At 39.0% G+C, this 23997-nt stretch overlaps 1 protein-coding gene across 2 annotated transcripts in view; it reads right to left on the minus strand.

The window, feature by feature from the left end:
* Nucleotides 1-23997, minus strand: part of LOC102294204 (cGMP-dependent protein kinase 1) — a 99118-nt gene that overhangs the window by 57521 nt on the left and 17600 nt on the right. For both annotated transcript variants that reach the window (XM_005914111.2, XM_005914109.3), the window contains exon 3: nucleotides 4462-4575. In XM_005914111.2, the coding sequence (XP_005914173.1) occupies nucleotides 4462-4575 (114 nt within the window). The remainder of the gene's footprint in view (nucleotides 1-4461; nucleotides 4576-23997) is intronic.

The following is a 23997-nucleotide window of genomic DNA, read 5'->3' on the forward strand; positions in this document are numbered from 1 at the left end:
TTAAATGTCATATAGAGTTGATTGCAAGAGGACTGTTTCATAAAAAAAATTCTCAGGCAACATTTTTTCTCTCAGGCTGCATGTGAAATCCCATCTCATTTGTCCTGACTGGCAGAGCCAAACCCCAAATGTGGCCATAGCTCCACACATAAGTGTCTGTATCCTGAAAGTATACATAACATATTGGTTTTAGCAGTTCATTGGGGCACTACAAAGCCTGGGAGTAAGTGCTACTTGAAATGCTCAGTTTACAGGATCCATTTTTTATTTTTTATTTTTTTGTAGGGGTGGGTGAGAGTGCCACTGAGTGATCAGAAATGAAATCACCTAAAGATGCAGGAGGACTGATGGAAATGTCCTCATTGGCCCTTCCGGGAATATGTAATCATGATCATACAGCAATAAAAACAAATTAAACAATGCTATTACTTGGATACACTTACAATATTGTCCAGATTTAGCAATAGATCCATATAATTATCCATAACTGCACAAATGGCTGCCAATTAACGTCACGTCCCCTCATATTTTTATATATTTTTTTCTTTAAATAAAAGGCAATGAATAAAACCTGTCCCATTGATTTTACTGAGTATTACTGATTTGCTCCTATGAGTGTGTGTAAATAGGCTTAAGAAAAAAGCCCAAAAGGTATTTTGAAGTTTTATTCTCAATTCCAAATTGAAATTCAAGTGAAATTTAAACACGTGTCAGTTTTATTGGAAACTCATGCAAAACTAAATGCAGCTAAATTCCTGAATAAAACATGTGCAATAATTTATTATGTCAGCTATCTTAAGCAATCCTTGGGTTTATCTTGACAAGTCTGACTGTGATGAAAGAACTGTCATAATTGCACACATTTTCTGTAAACGAATCATTGCACCTAATGGCTCTTAATTGTTTCTGAAATTCTTAATAGGTGCCAGACTCTGGGAATCTCTTCATTATCACAGTTGGCAATGGTGTCATTATTTTGTGAGTTAGCAGTAACAGTAAAAGGAAAGAGGTGTAGACAGTTCATGGATGAGCTCCCATGAGTCAACATTAACAGGTTCCTCAGATAAATTCTGTTAAGAAGTAATTAATCATGCATATGACTTAGGAGACCAAGCAACGTAAACTGAAATTGCTTCAAGGATTTATCCTCCTACTGGGTTCCATGCAATGATGAAATTAAATCTGCTGATTGGAAGCGGGATCTCCATGCGCACTAGCAGGTGCACGATTTCCAGTCGAGTCTGTCGGCTCTAATAGCCAGTGTGACAGCTGAATTCCTCACTACATTCATGCGTAGCGACATATATTAAAACAAAGACAGCAACTCTCAGAGACAGTACCAATGACCCTGTTAGACTGTAAACACACTTCTGTCTATGTAGACAATTACATCATTTGTTCCATGTGTGAGTTTTTATTGAGCAGCACTGACGTACATCTCTTAAGATCGTGGCAGGAAGTACAGTCCGGTGGGCAAGAGAATATATACAAAAGGAAAAAAAGCAGACACTCTGTCGCCAGCAGGAAGGGGAATATTTTAACCCGTAAGAGATGGCTCATCTTGCTATGGGCACTTGTTCCCATAGCAACAGGAGCTGGGAGTTTCATCAGGTTGGCTGGTTAGAAATAGGGGATCACGGGACATAAGAGGGGTCAGCACAGGGCGTGCAACCTAGTAGCCACCATCGTCAACCTTCTTTCCTTCACACTTGAACTCTCAAGTACAAGCCTGAGTAAACCCTTGTATTCATTCATTCATTCATAAATAAATGCACAGGGAAACATCAGCTAGCCTGCAATCACTACAATTACTGCATTTTCAAGGTAAATAAAATGATTTACCATATCTGAGCAATAATACACTATATTCCTTTTTGCTAGATAAAGCAACTATACACCGTCTTACATTTATTTATTTAAATTTAAACCGTCTTTATGTGGACGCTAACTTTAACTACCAGGCCCATAAACGGTAAATACAGTTAGGTTCGTTTGGAAAATTGTAATTTTGCTTCCACCATTATGGCTTTTAAATCAAACTTTCAGGATCTGATTGAAGTGTAGACCTTCAGCTTTAATTCAAGGGGTTTAATAAAATTGTCGTGTTAACCGCTTAAGAATTACAGACATTTTTATGCATAGTCCCGTATTTTCAGAGGCTCAAAGGTAATTGCAAAATTGACTGACAAGCAGTTTCATGGCTAAGTGAGGCCTGTTCCCTTATTATTCCATGACAAATTAAGCTCTTTATCAGCCTGTTTCCTTTGCCTTGAGAAACTCTTGGGTTGCTTTTAGAATGTGCCTTGGGTCATTAACCATATCTGCTGTGAAGCAAAGTCTGATCAGTTTTGCAGCTATATCTGAAAAGAGAGTATAGTCCTGTACACTTCAAAATTACCCTGCTACTTAAGTCATATCATCAATAAATGCTAGTCATCAGCTTCCACTACCAGCCATACATAACATAACATGGTCTTCGCCAGTTTTGACAGAAAACGTGATCTGCTTTAAATCAGGAGTTGTTTCTCTCTCTCTCCTTTTTTCTTCCCATCAGCCTGATACAAGTTAAAAATGGTTTCAGCTATCCAAAGTTTTTCCAGAACTATGCAGGTTCTTTAAGATGTTTTCTGGAAAAGTCTTCTTCTAAACCTTGTATATTTCCATTCATGTGCATGTTTTAGTTGTAGTCTTTGACACTAAAAGACCTCCATGCTCCAGAATATGCTTCACTTGGCTCAATGTTTTGAGTGAATTTCCTTAACCATAGAAAGAATTCTGTGATCCTCCACTTTAATTGTCTTCTGGGTATTCTAGACTTTAGTGTAACTGTGCTGCCAGGTGCATTTATTCTTTTTAAGATTATATTGATTTGGCCACTCCTAACATTTTACTCTGTCACTGTGATAGGCTTATCTGAGCAGCTGGATAGAGTAATGGTAAGACAAATGATAAAGCTTATTTGTTGTTTGTTGGGGTTTTCAGTCTCCTTCACTTGGATTGACATCTTATTGGACCTCATATCATATAAATTAAGAATTCCAGGGGACAGATACAAAATACAAGTTCAACACTTGGAATAAACTCCCGAATCTTTTATCTTCTTGATTTGTCTTGTAATAATGAGGGAACAGGTCTCACCAGGCCATTAAACTGCTTGCCAGTCGATTTAGTTTTGGGCCTCTGAAATTTGAGGACTCTGCATAGGAACAGCTCATGAGTAAGAAGTGAAGAAGTGACTCAGAAACTGAGAACACTGCATGCTCATGTAGTAGCACCTTGTCAAAGTTAAGAAAACATGCTTGACAGCATACACTACTTTATTGCCTGTTTTAGTCTAGGTTTTAAACTGTTTCTGAGAAACTCATTAGGAAACTGTTTACTGAGGTCATAGATTAAGTGAGCAGATGGGTTGTTTTCTCAAATGTACTTTTTCACTTCAGCTCTGCACATTGTTGGGAGAATCAAGTTTGGGCACTATCCAAAGTTACTCTTTTCACGTGTAGCACAAAAAAGGAGATTGGTTTTATTAAACATGGACTGAATGTGCTGTGATTCACTGGACAGTTATCTGAGCTATTCTCCCCTCATCAAAGAGACTTTGTACTATGGAGCACGCATATTAAAGACTTTTTAACGTTTGTGTCAACTGTGTCGGACATTTGCATTTGCATTTACATTCACCCACGCTGGGAAATACCTAGAAAAGTTCAGGGCTGTAGAATTTGTTTTGTACCAAGAAGATACACCCCCTGCTGGCCATGAGAAAGAATCAAGGTTTAATAAGGAATTCCTGGAATGGGTTCATTTTTCAGCCTCAGAGGCTAAGTCCATCATTCAAATACAACTTATAACAAGATCTCAAATCAAATTTTAATAATCTATAATAATCTGTTTCCTACCCTACTTAAACACACAATTCATCCTGACACACTTTTATAACACACTAATTCTCAAATGTGATTAAACCATCTATCCTGTCTTCTCTCAGACACCAGTCTTTACTCTTTTAAACTGAAATTTCAATCACGAGTCTGATAGACCACCTACTCACCCCCTGTGCATCCCTCATAGCTGGAGCTTTGACACATGAAAGAGCAGGCTCGGTAAATCCTGACATTTTACTTCACCTGCTTCACAAGAAACTTCACTGGAGTATTGTGAAAAAAACCCACTGCTGATATTTCACTGTAAACAAGGCACAATGCTGTTGCTGTGTTCCAAACATTCATTCATATCGTGACAGTGTGATACCTGTCTATATTTCAACAGAGGAATGACAGCTGGAAGCAGAAAGACCCCTAATCCTCTAGAACAAGCAAACAGATTTCAGTGGATGTGTGTAGATGCGTGTATTTGTGTGAGAACACGGGATATTATCTGTCACCTGGGCAACAGGTGTACACTGAACACAGACACGTTCAAGCACTTTGGCTGTTTTTACGGGTGTCTGTGGAGACTCACTCTTGACAGTAGCAGTCCTGGTGCAGTTGTACAGAATAGCCAGCTCTCCAAACACCTTTCCTGGCCCCATGGTGCAGAGCTTCAGGCTCTCCTTCGTCACCTCCACCTTCCCATCTGAAACATGCACAGAAATGGAAATAAACCATTATTAACAATGATATTCAAATTTGACACTTATTTTCTTGCCTGACTACCCAAATCTGTAAGTCCAATACTACATTAAATATGTGCTGCAAATAGCGATTCAGTGATGAAATGGAGTGGCTGATAGATGTCTAAGGGTTTTTATCACATTTTTTAGGGGCAACCAGGCTGAATGCTCACTCGGCTAGAAAAAAATATGATTATTTTGCAGTGCATGCATCTCAAACTACTCCCGGACTCATGCCAGAGCCCGTGGATGAACAAAGACAAAAAACTCTACAAACCTGTCAGCTTATGTTACCACCACTAACAGAATCACAAATAATCCTGTATGTAAGGATTAGTATGATCATTGTCCAAATCTGACCTCTCATCTAGTAGGATTAATGGTTAATTAAACAATGGTTGCATGGTTGGCTACAAAGCTTTCTGTTTTTCTATTAAATTTTAGGTGTATACTGTATCTCATCCTGTAGTTTTGCTTAGTACTGTGAACAAGTGTTCTGCCAGAGCAAAGGAAATTAATCAACAAACATGATGTTACTGCTAATCACGCTATTGTCTCATTCTCCAGCATGTTAAAGATTGACCATGAACATGATTCTATCAAGTTCATTTCAAATGCAGAGGTTTGGTTAAACTGTTGCAATAAAAATTGATTTCAGTTTCCTGAATTCCTTTTGATCTGTTTACACTAAGGTTTGCTAAATGTAGCTCTGCTTCCTACTATTTGCATTGATTTGTTTTAGTAATAATGAGAAAAATGCTTGCTGGCTGCATGCAAAAAAAAATTGGATTTGGTAGTTTTCTGTGAACACATACTTTTCTACATGAGAGGCACAGGCTTCATGGAAAGACCCACAAAGTCACTTCACTATCACAGTTCACAGGACAAAAAGACCAAAACACAAGGACTCAAAAACAGGCAAGATAATGGCGGTTAATTGTAGTACAAAAGAGTTCAAAGAGTACAAAGATTGTAAGGCAAAATAACAGAGAAATTGCAGGTTCGCACAAGAATGACAGAGTCGCTCAGAAAAAAGCAAAGTCGGGCTATTTAATACACACATGAGGCAATAAAAGGAAGTGGAATCATCAGGGTAACAAGACACTGCTGAAAAAAATCAAGAACAAGACAGGAGGAGAAAAACTAAATACTAGACACAAGAGAGTGGTAAAATAACACAGGAAGTAACATAAAAGGAAAATTTTCTATACCTAACACTTACACAAAGAGTAGGTGACAAGATACAAGGAGGCTAGATTAACTCTGAGTAAAAAGAAACATAAATAACAACAAAACTCAGGATACAAAAGTAACAAGGCAAAGCATAGAGGCATATTATGTATACAAAAGAAAAGACACCCCTAAAAACCAGGAATTCCAAACATTAACTAATAGAGTACAACCAAAATATAAAATAATAATAATAAACCAAAATTCAGAGGCAAGAAAACACCTCACAAAACATTGGGTCCAAAACACAGGAACACTACATTTCCAATGTCCAAGACATTTTTCATGGTGTATAAACAGCATTATTTAAGTGTCAGCACTCTGATCTACACCATTACTCCATGACCCAACCCTTCACTCAGTAGCTCCTTAGTAGGTCCTGTTTAAGAGACCAGTTCGAGTGACACCAGTGAGCTTCAGATTTTTCTAGCCACTTAATTAAAAAAAGTATTGTTGGGGAAGGTAAAAGTGCAAAACCGTATGTCCACATTTGAAGAAAGTCTGAAAATACGAAAAAACTATATATATTAATTCACAAAGAACACTCATAAACTTGTAGCTAACTGGAACATTCAACTGCACATGGAAAAAAGCGAAGCAGGGGAGTATATATGCACAGAGCAATGACTGAATTGTCATGCATTTTAAAATAAAACAGAAAGTAACTTACACAAAATGCCAAATGCTGTATATTACAAAACAAATGCATGTTTTAAACTAACATTATCATGAAAATTAATAGCACCCTATTGCTTTAACTGTATCAAATAAAGATTTCTAGACAACAGGAGACATAACTACCAGCTTCAGATAAGTGAACACATTTTTCTTTCACACTGTAAGAGCCTCTGTGCCTCTGTGACTGGAGGGGTTTGCTCCTGCTTCTGTGTTTAGACAAGCCTCATCAAGGATGTATGTTTTCCTGAAAAAACTCAGCATTCCAACAGGACCATAACTCTGATTCACAGAGCAAAAGCCCAGAGAAAACATCTAAAGTCTGCTCTAGGCAACTGATGAAATACAGCATGACGATGAGAGCAAGCACAAAGAAAACCATTTGACACGTTATCTTGTTAGCGGGCCATGACCGCATTTGACAAAAGGCCTCAAAAAACACCTCTCATTATTCCAGGGCTCATTCTTTTTTTTCATTTTGTACTTATTTCTGTCTTATTGGTACTATAGCACACATTTTCACTATGGCTAACAATACATTAACCATTAACACCCAGCATGAAACTACACGGAGAGAAAATCTTTAGCTCTTAAAATGTGTCACCATCTTAATGCCTGCTCCCCTGCTATTTCCAGTGTCCCTGTTTAACAGCCTTATTTTTTCAGTCAGAGCTTGCGGTAGCACCCTCCTTGTTTTCCATTCAAAAGAAGAAACAGCTCGAAATGGGGGGGAAAAAATGACATCTTGCTTTTAAAGCCACATTTATGTTTTTTAACAGTGCAATGCTTCATTATAAGCAGCTTAAGAATTCACAAGAGGATTCTTAGACTGACTGAAAAACAAATGTGAAGAGTTTCTTTTTCAGAGTGAATTCATGATCTACTTCCTGTACTCCTCACAATGTATAAACTGTGAATTTCACAGAGAGTAGCAGGCACAATGTTTGATATTAAGCTGACTGCCTGATCAAAAAATTGCTTGGATTTGCTTAAAAATGTTTTGTACAAATGGGGTCAAAGTAATGTTGCTCACTGCCAGACTTTTGAAATCTGATTCTCAGCACACATCTACTCATTTCCTTACCTACCTATCTAAATTCAGGGTCACGGAGCGGCTGGCGCCTATTCCAGCTGACATGGGCAAGAGGTGAGATACAGAAACACACAATCAACCTAGCATGCATGTGTTTAGACTGGAGCACCAAGAGAGAGAATAAAAAAACAGGTGTTTTGACCCCAGAATCTCCTTTTTATGAGATTGTTGTGAAGTGACAGTGATAGTGATAACTGTGCTCCCCAGTTAGCACACATGAAAGAAACGACTGCTTCTAAAGTACTGTGCAAAACTCTAGAGCCACTGCTCGTTTCTTTCTATTTTAGTAGGAAAACAGGAAATAGCTGTAGCAATTTACTCAAACACTGGCAAAATATGAGTTTGTGCGATACTAACAAGCTCGAAAGAAAAGTATTTGGTATCACAACCTTTATTCTTCAACCAGTCTGAATTCCATTAGGTAAGTGTTTTTCACAGGCAAGTGAAATTTCTTACAAAGTCTTCAGGAATAGTACTCAAGGCTTCTTAAAGGACATTCAGAGCTCTTCTTTCGATGTTGGCTGCCATTTATTCTGTTCCCAATAAAGATGATCCCACACTTCTTCAATAATACTGAGGCCTGGGCTTCGGGAAAGCCAATCCATGACTGACCTCAAGAATTCGCATGATAAGGTGGGGCCAGGTTTCACAAAGAGCTCACCCGAAACCCTGGCTGATTGGGACCCACACCCAGTTTCACACCATCAGGGGGTCCTTTTGTCCCTCTGTGGGGGGTTACTCCCACTAGGTTTAAATCTGGGACTCCCCACCATTTGACCTTAGAACTGAAGAAGCTTCTTGGATGAGAGGTGAAACATCTTCAAGCAACTTAAAGAAGTCCAGACGCTTTTCTTTACAAGCTCCTTTGACCCCAATACATGACTGATAGTGTTGTGTGTTTTTTCTATCCAGGTATGCACTTACTGCAGGGGCAGTGTGTTTGGGATCACTGTCATACTTGTAAATGAAGCCATTTCCAGATAGTATTGCATGGCAGATCCAAATTCTGATGGTACTTTTCTACACAACTCGATAATTTTTGACAAAATGCAGCCCAGAGCTGACACACAGCATTGCATTTTACAGATGCTTTACACACTCACTGTTGTACCTTTCTTCTGAAAATGTTCAAATTTGGATTTGTCACTCCATCAGACCTGCTGCCACTGATTTCAGTCCAGTTTTTATCTAACTGGGCAAACCTCATCCTGCTCTCTCTGTTTCCTTAAGAACATCTTTCTGACAGCCAGACTCGATTTTTTTTCCCCTATTTCTTAAGGACATGAAATACAGCTACTTTTAATTTGTTGTAGAGTTTTAGGTCTGTAGTGTTTAGGTCTCCCATTGCTTCTTTTGTCCTCCACTTGTCCAAATTCCTTACATTTGTTGAGGACATACTGCACACCATGCCAAGTTTTTGTCTAATATCTCAAGAAATGGTACAAAAATAGTTTATGTCAGTCATACTGTGCTATATTTGGCATTTTTTAAATTAATCTAAAGAACTGGAAAGAAAATGCATAAAGATACATTTTTTTTCTGTTATGCGTCATCACAGCAATAGTTTACCCTCAATTTAAGTGCCTTTCTAATGCCTGAATGAGTCATAGGTCGGTGTTAAGTGGCTTGAAAAATGTAAAACATTCCTCTGAAAATGGTCACTTATAGGGACTGGGCTAAAAATGAGTGCAAAAGCAACCAATGGCCGAAGAAAAACTTTGAAAGACCTTCAAAAAAACCCTGGAGAATTGAGGATTCATCCCACGAACTTGGAAACTCGCAGTAAACATTTATTAACTTAATTTGGCTGAAATAAGTGTTTGTAGTGTCAATCTAGCCCTACAAAGTCTATAAAGACCACAAATAATGTGCTTGTTTCTGTGTAAGAGTTACGTCTGGAATAAAGCCACTGAGGATCAACCGAGCTTAACAAAACTGTGCCAGACTAATCAGTGAACTGTGCTGAGATAACGATGACTTGTCACCTCTCAAAACTCCTAAGCCCTTATTATACCTGGGTGTCAGAGATAAGAAAATGGAAGAGGAATACTTTAGAAGAAAACTGCTAATAGTTTCACAGCAGCTGCCATGTCTTTCGAATTTGAGAAACGGGGAAGACCAAAGGCAACACTGTGTTTGTTACCTCTATCTTATCATATGTAGAAACAGCTTATCTTGCTCTCTGAGCGAAGGAGGGATCTGTCTGTTATTAACTGCACACACCTTTTAAAGTATCTATTGAGCCTTGCCACACCACAATACGTGAAGAAAAATCCCCTGGTTTTTGATCCATCAGCAGTAGAGGAGGCTAATGGAGTTCAGTGGGAAGACACTCTGTGCTGGAGTGCAAACAAAGAAAGTGTCTGCAGACGTGTATAGAGAGAAAATGATGTAATAGGTGCACCTGTACAGAAAACTAGTGCTCTGAATAAAAGGATGTAAGACACAGAACTTTATTAAGTGCAAATATGGGCAATCTGTGTGCACGTCTTTTATTGAGGAGTGCATGTAAGGACAAAGACAAGCATACGTCAGGTAGCAAAACCTCCACTAAGGATAAATCTAATAATTTCCTGTGAAGAACCATGTAATTAATTCCTGAGAAGGATGAGCAGTGAAACACAGCGTTTATTTTGGACAGCTCAATAAGTGCAGGCTGTGAGGGACTTGCTACAAAATTAAGTAATTCAATTATTCATTTATTGGAAATACACAAATGATTTATTCTAAGAAACCTTTCGTTCCAAGGAGCCCCTTGCATCCCAGTGTGTACAGACAAGCACACTGTCCAGCTAACTCCCTGCATTTGTGTGTAGTAAAAACTTGTCTTATCACACTGCTCTTTCACAGCAGCTCCAAATACACTTGAAATTCACCTTTCTCATGCAAGTGCTACTCAAAGCTCATTCAAATAACACCACATGCAAATACACTCTCCCACCAGACTGGCAATATCATATCAATGTGGAGTATGTTGACATTCATTGATCTAGTGTGCTGTGTGGAAAGGCAATCAAATATGGCATGAGTGGACAATGAGTTAACTATCATTAGGTTTCCCTCGAGTGTTGTCTGTGCTTTCTTATCTGCATCTCCATTTATTTATGTTTATGTTGTGTCTCTCTCTCTGTTACAGTAACTTCCTGTTTGAGCTTGTTAACCAGTTTCCGCGTGTGTGTTTTTATTTATATCCTCTTTTTCCTTGTTAGACGTCAGCAAGTCTGCTTTTCAGCCTCCTTCCATGCATGTCTCTTCGTGTCCCTTTGCACATCGCAGAAGTTTTTTTTATCATTAATTTTGCTGTTTTTACATCGGTTGGACATTTGCTTGACGTTTCTTACTTGAACTATGCGACTGAAACCATTGACTTCGAGTCAGCTGTTTACATGGGAGCTGATTTAATATGGTCTGGCATTTACATGTGCTAACGAAATTAATCGGAGCAGCACAGCGCGTAAAAGTGGCAAATATGTGCTTCGCCCGTCTTCTTCAACAGATCTCTGTTTCTGTTTGGCACAAGTTTAATCAGCTTCCTGCAAATTGATATCTTGTTGTCTTTTTGTCTCGCTCTTAATTATGTTTATTACAAAGAAACTCTCTGCAGCAGAGGACCTGTTTGGCTTGGAAGCTGCCAATTTTGGAAAGACCAGTGCTATTAGGGAAGGCTGAATCCAGAGTGCAATTTTTCTTCTGATCGGTTTACGAAAACTCTGCTTTCCAAACCCTAAACTAGTTCAGCTTGGACATGTTTATTCAGTCTGGGGTGTTTATGTGCATATTTTTCTTTTTTCTTCTGGCAAATCTGGACATTTTTATTTCAGCCCTTTTTTTCTTACCTTCTTGTCTCAGATCAGCATTTGGATCATCATTTTAAACTTACTTTGAGCACAACAATCGATTTATCGCAGCATGTCTTCTTCCCTTAAGGCTCTGTAGCTGTGGTAATGGTTGTTCATTTGAATGCACACAGCAGTGCGCTCCACATAGCAGGGCATGAGGACAGACCTAGGAGCACACTTCCCTCTGGCTCAAGATCAGATGGGATTCTGGCTGCTTTTCAAATTAAAAAGGTGCCCCATCTTTTAGACTGACTTTATCTCACTCTGGTGACGAAGACCTCACAGATAAAAAAAGAAAAAAAAAACACAGCATGAATGTGCTCCTACGAACCCTCTAACAGGAGTGATTTAAATTGTCCCCTGTGGTCTGCAAAAATATCTGACCAAATTATAGACCATTTATATTAAGAAATGTGTCTTTTGGCGAAAGATAAATGCATTTCTGTAATAAGCTGACTTGCCTGTGCACCTGTAGAAAACACATCACACACACTTCTCTATTACAGCATTTACTCGAGGACACTGAAGAAAATGAACATGTGATTGTTTTCACATGGAGTTTTTCACACCGAGGACAAAAATAACGTTGAGTTTCAGGGGTCAGGCGCAGGATACCGCTTGACTTTTTTTTTTTCAAGCCACACAGAGCGGACATTAAGAAACAGGATGTGAGGGAGTTCAAATCCCAGCGAAAACAGCATACAACCACCATCCTGTCATGATGGGCCTTGTTCTTCCGGCTTTGCTTATGGGTCAAATTACACAGTGCTTGCCTGTCCATTAGAGCAATGGAGGAGCACTAAGACTAGTTTCAGGTGGTACAACACTCAAGTTGTCACTTCGGTCTTCAGCTGGGCAATAATGAAAAACAGCCACCATGTGCCTGACGGTTTTAATGGTCTGGTAAAGAAACAGCCGCGGGAGAAACAGGACTAAAGCGAAAAGCTCTCTTTTTTGGTCAAGCTTGGGATGTATTCAACAGAGAATGAAAGAGGTTTAGAAAATTCCAGGTTTTTAAAAGACATCACCATCTGCTTTCTATTTGGAAAAAGTTCATAATTTGCAGTTCACTGAAATGGCCTGAAATGGTAGCCTTTAGTAGTGCGTCAGCTCTGAGTTATTTATTTTCACCTTGGGTTTTTTATTTATTTATTTTACTTTAAGCCCGTATCCTGAAATCTTAAAAAAAAAAAAACACCAAATGCCTTCTTGTGAAAAATAAGACAAAAAAATCAATCGGAAAATAGAGAAATGCAAGAAATGGACTTCATTACTAAAGCTCTGTTCCAAGAGAAAAAGCTACAAGTTAAAGTTATTGTGTTTGCTTTAAAAGCTAATTAATAGCAGGCCTAATTAAAAGTAAATTCCTCCTGATTACCGAGCTGAATAATGCAGTCAGGTTCAGTAATTTTTGACTAGCTGTTCTGCAGCAGTCGTGTCAAGTCATGCATTATTTTTCTCCCCCAGTTAAAAAATAAAATAGAATGAAATATGGATGTAAGCCAAGAGCGAAAACAAACAAAGCCAGGCGAAGAGAAAAAGAAGAGCAAGAGCTGTGTTAATAATTTGAGAGGAAGGCTCAGAAAGAAAAAAAACCCTAGTTTTATGCTTAAAAGAAATAACAAGCGTAAGCTTTGTTTCGGAAAATCGCTGCGTGTATAACTGTCGCTGAAAGAATACAAGCAACGGGATGATACAGAGCGAGTGCCAAAAACAACAATGCAGGAGGTAGAAAGAAAGATGCTGTTTTTGTAAATGTTAAGATGTTTTTCAAAAAATGAGTGGTTAACTGTGCCTTCCACCTGGTGATGTTGTAGTGCTGTATTCTGATTAATGAGCAAGCTGCAACCACAGGTTCCACAATGCTGGAAAATGTTTGGATGCTACTTTGTCAGGTACATCCACCTGTCAGCCTTGTTGCATACCAGAACAGCCTCATGCCAAACACATTTCCCGATGGCAGCAGCCTCACCCGGCAGGACAATGTGACTAGAGAAACACGATAAAAGGCTCCAGCTGTTCATCCATCAAATTCACGAGATCCCAATCCAGCCGATAATCTGCAGAATGGACCAGCTCAAGCCTGATTCAGCCCACAACCCATCGAACCCAAAAGAACCGGTGCCATCACCTCGTTGCCAGACACCACAGGACATACTCAGATATCCTGTGTCAGTGCCAGCTGTTTTGGCAGCAGGAGGTAGGCAGGTGGGTTTAACACTGTGGCTTATCTGTAGATACAGAGTGTACAAGAGGTCTGTGCACACCCCTGCACAATATATCCTAAAAATGAAATTCCAGTACTGTTTATCAGTTAAAACAGCTTAGACATATTAAACACATGATTCACAGTAGAAAATCAGCACTCCAAAGGTTTTGTTTTTTTTATTATTCACCACTGTGCATGATCAGCTTTTTCTTTTCTGATGACAGACTCATACCTCCTCGGCACAGAGGACACCACAGACTTCTGGAAGGATGTTCTGCCATTTTTTTCAGCTGCTTTCCTTTGGATGGGGTTTGTTACTCTACTATTTCTTTTTAAAATACCAAAGAGTGCTCTATTAGATTCAGCCAGCCGGCACACTTGCCAGGTCCTATTTTTCACTTTTTTTCCTCCTTGTTTGATTTTGGCAGTCTTGTGTTTTTGGATCGCTATCAGGCTCCAATATTACTCTCCTGCCAGGCTTCTGGAGACTGCGACTCAGTTTGTTTGCCAGTATTTTGGAACATCCGCAAGCATTCATGCTGCCCTCTATCAATTTCATCTCCCCAGCACCTTTCCCTCTCATGCAGCCCCGCATCATCACACACAAACCTCCGTGGTTCACTTTAAAGACGATGCATTTACTGTGGTAGTCTCAGCCAGGTTTATGCCAAACATGTTTGACCTATGTGAAAGCAATGATCCACTTAACATTCTGCTTCCTTTCATGTTCTTTTGCAGCTTTGTGCCGAAGAGCAAGGTTTTTGTTGTTTTTTTTCTTGGATGCCATCAATAGAAGCTGACGTTCTGTATGTCCTTCACACTGTTTGAGTTATCCAAGAAACTCCATTTCCATTGATAACTAGTCTAAAGCCCTTGCTTGTCAGTTTATTAAAGCTATTTTGTGAAAGTAGCACACTGTGTTGACTTATTCTAAGAGGACACCACTGTGACTTTGATTTACTGGAATATGGCTCGTTCTATATCTCCCAACCCAAGCCTGTTTTCACTTATTTTTAGCTAGTAACCACAATCTTAGTGGACTCCTCATTGTCTTTGTTATTTTTCCCAGTAATTTACTTCCATCTGTGCCTGTGATACAGATATGCATGTAAGCAAAGTCCACATGAAAAGTCCAAATTTCATAATTATGTTCATGCACTTAGCCTAACTGCAAATAACAGTATTCAAATTTGTTTCATTTCACACCGTATGTGTCGCGGGTGTTTTTACTTTTCTTACATTGAGTTTCTACTATAGGGCTTCAAGCCCTATAGAAACCTTTTTCTGGTTGGAATCAGGACCTATTCAATTTGAGTAGTGGAGAGAAGTAGGGGATTGACACTTTAAACTGGTCAGGTAGCCCGGTTCTATCTTTTACCCTGGTCAAAATACATAAATAAATAAAAATTAAATCTCTCCATTATTGCCAACTAGGCCTTCTTGCTCATATGGTGACATGTGGATTGTTATTTCTCTAGCCACTTGTCAAGTGATGACACATCAACCCTGTTTCTGGATCCAAACATCTGATGATTGAGACTGTTTTAATCTTTTTTTAATCCTCTGTGTGTTGTTTTATTTAATAGAATAAATAATAATAGAATTTATCTGCACTGTTCATTTGTGACACATCCTTAAGTAAAGTTTTTAAAGGCCTGTTGTTGACTATAGCCCATGTACTCACAGTGTCCTGGATACAAGATATTTATTTGATGTCTTCAGAAAAGAACACTTCACTTCGACATTAAGCTTGGGATCAAAACCAACATGCTAATGTATTTATATTAGCCTAACCACAGGAAAGACGTTTACTTACTACAACAGCCCTCCAAACATTGCTGTTTATTAGCCTTTCATCTTTCTTTATGTCAGTCGTAGTAGAGCTGTACATTTTAGTTTTGCTTTTGTTTTTTTTACAAATTCTTCCATCAGAACATTTTTTATCATTCTAAGTCAAAACTAGCTTAGCTAAATTAGCTAAACTAGCTAATTTCCTGCTGATTTGTAACTTTGCTAAATGTAAATATTTTTTTTCACGCATGCCTGGACATTAAACTTTATTGTAACACGTGAGATAACAGCCACACTGGTCATTGTACTGGAGGTGAAACAATTTCTAGGTAGTGCCTCAGAGTTTGTTTGATTTTAAAAAGTGATAGGAGTTTTGGACTCGGAAATAGCTAACAATGTCAAACTGTATGGTTTCTCTTTTTGTTGTTGAGATCTGGTGCTACGTAAATAAATCTAAATTGGAAAATAACTCAACTGAAATTGGTTTGAATCCAGTATGAGAATAAACAAACATTTAAAAAAAACATAAAATATATATATATATATTGGAATGGTCTGAAGAGTTGATAGTCCAGCTTTGAAAAGTACAACACATAATTTTGGTAAACAGAGAATTCATTAAACATGCTAACAAGCATCAAAATTCTCTCTGCCTATTCCACTCACAAAAGATAACAACTGTCATTACATCACAACTGATCTAATGAAAACATGCGAAAGGAAAGGGGAAAAAAAGGCTTGTCAATCAGACCAGTCCCATCCCCACATATGCCCCTCTTTAGGGCCTAATATTTACCTAATTATGAAAATTTACTCAATACTAATGCCATCACATAGATAGGGAGTGGATTTATCTAATGATATCACAACCACCTGTGGAAACGTATTAAAATAAGTATGTAATGAGAGAAGATTGCAAAGCACTTAGCGATCCTCAGTGGTATTTATAGGGTTCCAGACTCTATGCCTTGTTTTTTGCAGCTTGGCTGAAGCTTTATGCTTGACCTTACTAACATTTTTTATTCTACAGATTTCAAAAAGCAATATTAAAGTCAAGCATGACGCCTTACATGAGGAATACAGCTTAGTAAATATTGCTAGAATTCCTTTCTACCATGCTGTAAGCTAGAAATGTGCAGTAAATCTTTAATACAGTTCAACTCTGACAACACCTTTAAACAGCCTGTCAACTGCCCTCTCTCTGTCATTGCCTCCAGCTGTCACGTCTAAAAAGCTTGCCCTGAATCCTACAGCCTTCTTTGGAAACTACATCATCGACACAAACGACGCGTGTTGATTATTATCAGCCTTCTTTCAGCAAACTCGTGCTGCGGTTTCCTTCTGCAGCTTTGGAAGCCTTAGCTTTGAAAGCGGAGGGTGGAGATTGCAGATAGCAATCCACTAATGCTGTTGTTGTAGGAGGTGATGCCAAAATCAGCCCTGATTTGAGACGCTTTGAAAATCACAAATCTAGTTGCATAAGGTGTTTTACTTCAAGACTTCCTTGTTCTCCGTTCTCTTGAAATTAGCTAAATAGGTAAAAAGAAATTTCAAGTAAAGTTAAATCAAAGCTCTGCTGACTAACTCGCAGCTGTTGAGGCTGAAGTACACTCAGTTCACCTTCATTTTTATTCATCACCTTCATGCTGCATTAGTTAACAGCTTTGCACTGCTATTTGGATCATATTTGGGTACAACCTACACGATTTTTGCAACAAGAAGAACAAAAGGAAATGACAAATGGAGAGGGGGGAGCAGAGAGAGTTGGTTGAGAATGTAAGAAGGCAAACACAAAGAAAGCAGGAGAAAACAGAGGCACAGCAGGGGAGAAAGACTGGCACTAGGTGGGGGGTTGTTTCTCTAAAAATATGAAAACATAAGGTATGTTTTTGAACATACAGAAATCTTTGAACATGAGCAGGAACCTAAAAGTTTTTAAAACATTTCAGACCTTCTACCCCAAGTGAAAGATCCCCCGGTCACCAGTGCTGAATCCTGCTTATTCTGTGTTACCTACATTTAAGGACCAGTTGGATGCTTTTGAGTATATTATAGTTACTGAATCACATGAGGATATTGCACCTCAAGCATTCGGAAGAATTACATTGTAAATGTCAGGACATAACAATATAATTTGGAGTGCATTTAGTATTTTTTGCTGAAAATTACACTGCAATTTTATATTCGACTAAGAGGCCTAAAGCCACTAAAAAGTGTGTTGCCAGCATGACATGGAGGACAGTTGGTTTCACCCTTTTTACATCATTTTACCTTGGAGACGGAGATTCTGCAAGAACATACTGTAATGCCACATGTCTACTTTCTTAATCTTGCAGTCTCACACTGAAAGTTACTTTTATTCAGCGGTAATAATGGGAAATGTGAGCTCAGATATGACAGTTAAATCCACTTGTCTGGAGCCCCCTTCTGTGTTTTCATTAAAACATAATAGCCCTGGTTCCATCCCTGCTACTCTTCTACTCATCAAACTGAGATTATTGCAACTATGTTGACAAGCTGATTGAAAGCAGGGGTTAGTGAAAATGATCATTCTATATTCACACACCAAATCACCGCCTTGTAATTAGCAGTTAGCATCCTTGCCGTGTGAATATACTCTAGCATTTCTTTTATGCAGACTGGACTTAATTAGACAGCTCTGACAGCGGAATACAGATTAATATGGCATGCAAACTGCTACAATACTGGGCCCTTTTCATTTCCATGGTATGCTCTCATTTCAGTGGCTTGCCGTTTCACCAGACAGGAGACACAAGCTATTTAATGTGGATTCATTGTAAGTCTCATTTGGGTGTTAGACACACAAATGCTTAACCAAATTACACATACTGTATCGCCACATGTACACGTGCATAAAAACCTGAGACCTGACATGGGTGATGGTACAAAGATAAATATGCTTTATTTTACAAAGACCCCATGTCTTTTGCCACAGATAAATTGTCAGGGGCTGCATTTTGTGTTAGTTTGTATTGTTGATTTCTCATGTTAATATTATGTTAAATTCATGTGGTATTCTTAAGGTGAGGGCATAGTTGAGTTATTTTGTATTTTGTATTACTTATGTGATAATGTTAAGTTCTGATATTTGGGTGACTGTGGCTCAGGGGGTTGGGAAGCGCATCTGTAACCAGAAGGTTGCCGGTTCAATCCCCAGGCTTGACGTCCTGGTTGTTGTGTCCTTGGGCAAGACACTTTACCCTACTGGTAGGCTCATCTGTGCTTCTGTCAGTCTGCCCCAGGGCAGCTGTGGCTACAACCGTGGCTCCACCAGTGTGTGAATGCGAGAGTGAATGAATAGTTGAGTTTGGTTTATGTTTCTTCTATGCCTCCTTGTTTTTGTAGGTTCCCCTTGTGTCTCTCTCCTCTATGTTCCTCTCCCTCTCTCCCTCCCTCCCTCTCTCTGTCTCTCATGTCAAACTTGTGTTGGCATGTCTACCTTCCATTATGTTTCCTGTTTTATTTTGAAAGGTCTTGCGTTCCTTGTTCAGTGTGTTTAGTTGTACTTCCCCTGTGGCGTTAAGGTTTATTTGTATCAGCTCTGTTTCCCCAGGTGTTTTCACTTCCCTCATTACCGTTCTGTGTATTTAAGTCCTCTGTCTCCCTCAGTTCAGTGTCAGGTCGTCTGTTCACCTCATGTTCCATGGATGTCATGTTTTTCTCGTCTCAGTTTTCTCATGTTCTGGTCATGTTTAGGTTTATCAACAGAGCTTTTCCATATCCTGCGTTAGTTTTTTCCCAGTTTAGGTTAACGTTTAGTTTTTCACCTTTGTTCGTCTGTGCTTTTGTTTTTGGGCTAGTTATCAGCCAAAATAAACAGCTTGCTTTTTGTTAAACTTTAGTCCTCGTGTATGTGCTTTTGGGTCCATGCTCCTCAAACATTCCAGCCGTGACATAAACTTTGCTGTTTTGCAAAAACACCTGAAGTTTCAAAAAAGTTGGAACATGGGGCTTGTCTCTTCCTTGAACAAATTTCTGCCAGCATTTAGAATCTGAGGACACCAATCAGTGTAGCCTTGAAAAAAAATGTTTTCCCATTGCTGCTTTATGTGATCCTATTTTTCTGGTGCCATGGTGCACCAAAGGTTTTTTCAGTGGATAACAGATGGAGGCCTTTATGTGTTGTAAAATTTATGACCAAATCCAAAAACCACCATTACTGAGAGAGAAAGAAAATAACTGACTCAATAGCATCAATTTCATGGCTCACTGCTATTCAGAATTTAATGTTAATTAACAAGTTGTCGAATCAAAACTCAGCCTGAGTAACATAAGTAGTTTTCTCCACTCTGCCTGGCTGTGACGTATTCCCTACGTCTGTTGTTTAACTCTTTTGTTAGAAGACTGCATAAGTAATACACACCTTTTCTTTTAGCTGTTCCCTTTAGGGTTTGCCACAGCAGATCGTCTCCATCTCACCCTATCCTTAGTATCGTCCTCTGTCACACCAACCTCCACATGTTCTTCTTCACTACATCCATGAATCGTCTTTAGGGTCTTCCTCTTTTTCTCCTGCCTGGCAGCACACTTCTGAAATCAACCTAAATGTCCAGTTCTTAAACTGTGACTGGTTAAAAACCTGAAACCACTTTTATTTTTGCCTGACCTGGAACCTGTAGGGAATGCAAATCTTGGTCTTTATCAGTCTATGCAAACCTAGTCTTTCTTGGTTTTGCATGACTGATGAAGACCTCTGTTATCTGTCTGGACTGCTGTGTGGCCAGTTTACAGAGAGTATTTTATTACAGTAAAAAATGCAGTTAAAATTTGTGCAAACAGGAGATGGAGCACATGCGACTCCATTGTTCAGCATTAATGGTGACTTTGCAGATGTGCGGATAACTCGTTCTTGTGTTCCCATGTGCTCCTCTTGTTAGCCAAGTTGGAGGCGCTCTCTGTAATTTTTCAGACAGTTTAAATATGCAGAACAAAGTCCAGTTTATTACTGCTAGAGCTCAAAGCAGATCAGGGCCAGTGAAGGTGGCTTGAATTCTGGATGTTGATCAGGTGGATTCAGTGATTGTGTTCAATGACAATAGTTTTTAGAAGTGTTCCAGAGCCCGTGCATTGATTTTCACTTCAAAATCATTTCTGTTTTTATTGCAGTGCTGCCTGAAGGTCATGGCTGTTCAGTGTTGTATTTCAGCTTTGGACCTTGTGTGCAGAGATTTCTCCATATTCTGTCCCTAGTAAAGACTCAGCCTCTCCAGGAGACTATTTTTACTCTTAATATCCAGTCATGTTACGAATTAAAGTGCTTTTTTTGTATTCTATGTTTTTATTACATAATTTTAACAGCCTTTTGCACCCCAGTCAGAGTTTCTTCAAACAAATTACTGATATCACAGCCACATATTCGCCAGCATTCGATGTAATCGGTTGATTGTGGGGTTTAAAATATTTTGCAGATCATTGGATTCTGTTTGTATTTACACTTTTAGACGGTGCCTGTTGTCTGTTGGGTGGCACTTACTAAGATTTTTCTCGACCAAAGTGGTGGACGAACAGATCTTTATCTGGTTATTAAAAGATTAAATGGCATTTGATGAGCTGTGAATTGTCTAATCTCCTTGGCTGATAAAATACTTTGAAAACATCTTAGATAATCTACAAAAATGCTTTGTATTCAAGTTTAAAACTAGGCTTTTTTTTGAGAAACTGCCATTTGCTTCTATCGTACAGAACATTAAAGCTCACAAACAGACAGAATACACACAAAGCTGGTTTGTAACACTGCTTTGTACCTTGCAGAAAACCACTGGGAATTCCCACGTCGAGGCAGAGGGCAATTGGCAAAAGCAATCAAAGATCAAAAGGAGAACAAAGAAATAAATTTTAACTCAGGGGAATCAATAAAAAAAAGTTTGCAGTGAACCAAAATTTTAATAAACCCTTTACTCTAAGTCCTCTGAACCTTGACTCCACCAATACCAACTGATGAATCTGCCTTTCCTAAACTCACAGGCTTCTTCATGTAGGTGAGTTAACAATGACACACTAGAGAGTGATACAATCCACAGGTGGCAATATGGTTGACAGTCGGTGAGAGCCTTTTCTATATACTGCTTCAGTGTGGATGTGTGTGTACTCACAGACACACCCATGTGTGTGCATGTGTTAGTCTCGGGGTGATGGAAGGATTACTCTGTCACTGTAGCAGAGCAGATTACTGGTGCCCCATTTTGTAACCTGATTCTGAACCTCGACAAACACAGCTTATCCTGTCACACTCAGCATTACTCCAAGACCACCAGCGGTGAAATGTAACTAAATACATTTACTTGAGTACGGTACATAAATAAAAACTCTGATGTAGTCATATTTAAAGTTTTCCACGTTATGCCAATGTGTTCTTCTACTAAAACGTCTTACTAAATCCTCAATATTATTATTGAAGCTACCCATAAATATATGAAGTGATTAAAATTAGCTCTATCAGTAACACTGAACTGATATCAATAATCCAAAACAGGTGTGTTGATTGATTTCATCCATAAAATGTCTAAAAATCTAAACTGCTTTCTTTATGGTTTACTTCTGGACTTGCAACTCCTACAAACTGAATTCTGTGTTGGTGAAGATAGTCGGAGAGAGCCAACTCGAGTAAGTGGGTGGAAATCGATGATTGCTTTGTCAGCCCAAAAAACTTCACTGTGAGTGAGCACAAGCGATGGAATAAGAATCTGCACCACAAGTAAGGTTTGCAGCAAATATTCTTTCTGAGAAGCCGAAGAACATTACAGTAGTATTGTACTCTGTCAATCTATAAATCCATTTTCCTAACCTTTTATCCATGGCTGCAACAAGACTGGATCATGTCTCCGCTTTTGCAGTGTGAGGGGTCATATACACCTTGGACAGCTCACCAAGCTTACCCTGGAGACAAATTCATAATGTGCAATACCAAAGTAAAAAAAAAAACCACCAACAACGACTACTACAAGTAATCTTCAGATTTCACTCCTTTAGGCAGGGACGAAACAGGCTTTCATATTGAAGAATGCTGTTTGATCTACTGTTTGCTGTGTGGGAGACCTGGATCTTAACACCAGTGATAAACCCTCCACATCAAGTCTGGGAAAGTTTGACACATAAGTTAATATTTCTCTCTGTTAGCTCTTTTATAGCTGTAGTAAAAAGGCAAATCAACTACTGCAATTAGTCAGAAAAGGGCTTCCAGGAAACAATCCAGACAGAAGCAGTCCAGAGGTGCACAGGGACACCGCCCTGAAGGGGGTAGCAGTTATTCAATCAGTCCATCAATCCGTCAATCAATCTATCATCCATCCATCCATCCATCCATCCATCCATCCATCTATTTGAATTCACATGGAATTCACATGCCTTGGGAGGCATTCCCAAGCCACCTGAAATAAAATCTCTATAGCATGTCCTGGTCTGCCACAGTAGAACATGCCCTGAAGACTTCATTTAGGAAGCACCCGGAAACATCCTAGTCAGATGTCTCCTACCAATGTGGAGGAGAGCCACAGCTATTAAATAAAGCAAGGTTTTTGCTTTTTGTGGCAACGTTTTGGAACTTTTAGACTGAGATGGTAAAATTATAAGAAAACCATGATTATGCAGGCAAACGTTCAAACTTTATAAATGTTAATAACCATCTCAATAAAGTTTAAATAACTATTAAAGTCTTACTTGAAGTACTTGATGGTAATACGTTTGCTTAAATCGCAGTACTTCTGCTCTCACTTTTATTTAAAGCTCCACATGCTTCTTCCATCATTGATGACCACCACCTCCCCATGCACTCTCAAACATGGACATCCTTTTACAGCAACAAGTTTACAGTACGCTGCCTTCCTTTTCCCAACATGAATGTAATTTCAAGCACTTGCATAATATTCATCTCATCGGATGCTTTCAAGCTCTTTTTCCTCCCTGTCTCTGTCAGTACCACCTGGTTCCTTCTCTGCTTCTCTTATGTCACACACAGACTCTGCTTTCATCGTCTTTCCAGATGAGGAACACTCAAAGCGGGGTTGGCCACAAAGGGGATAAAGGCTCAGAGATCATCCACAAATTATTCACTAATTCTTTCTCTGAGCTGGATTCATCGGCCTCAGCGGAGTTAAAATGAGGATCAATTCCTATTCTAAGTAGGGAGAAAAAAAACAAAGGCTTTTACAGACTAATCGGAAAGATAACAAAAAACCCAGAGAATATAGAGGGAATGGCTGAATGAAAATAAGGTAAGATGGACAGAAGGGGTGAAGAGTAGCAGGGAGAAAAAACAGTACAGGAAAAAGAAGCTGTGGACAAGTGGAGAGGCGTAGTGACAAGTGGACAGATTGGGGTCAAAGTTGGTAAAATGTGAGAAGGAGTGATAGAAGGAAATGTGCATGTGTCTGGTCTCTTGTAGGAGCATTTGAATAGATAACTTTTAGCAGTGTGTCTGTGTCTCTGTGAGAACACGTGAGAATGAAAGAAAGTGGCAAAGGGAACCACTTAGATGCAGGGAGGGCAAATGAGAAAAGACACTTGCCAGAGAAAGAGTATTTTCATTTGG

Source organism: Haplochromis burtoni, unplaced genomic scaffold (assembly GCF_018398535.1).
Source record: "Haplochromis burtoni strain Fernald_Lab_line unplaced genomic scaffold, NCSU_Asbu1 Contig_7, whole genome shotgun sequence".
NCBI lineage: Eukaryota > Metazoa > Chordata > Actinopteri > Cichliformes > Cichlidae > Haplochromis > Haplochromis burtoni.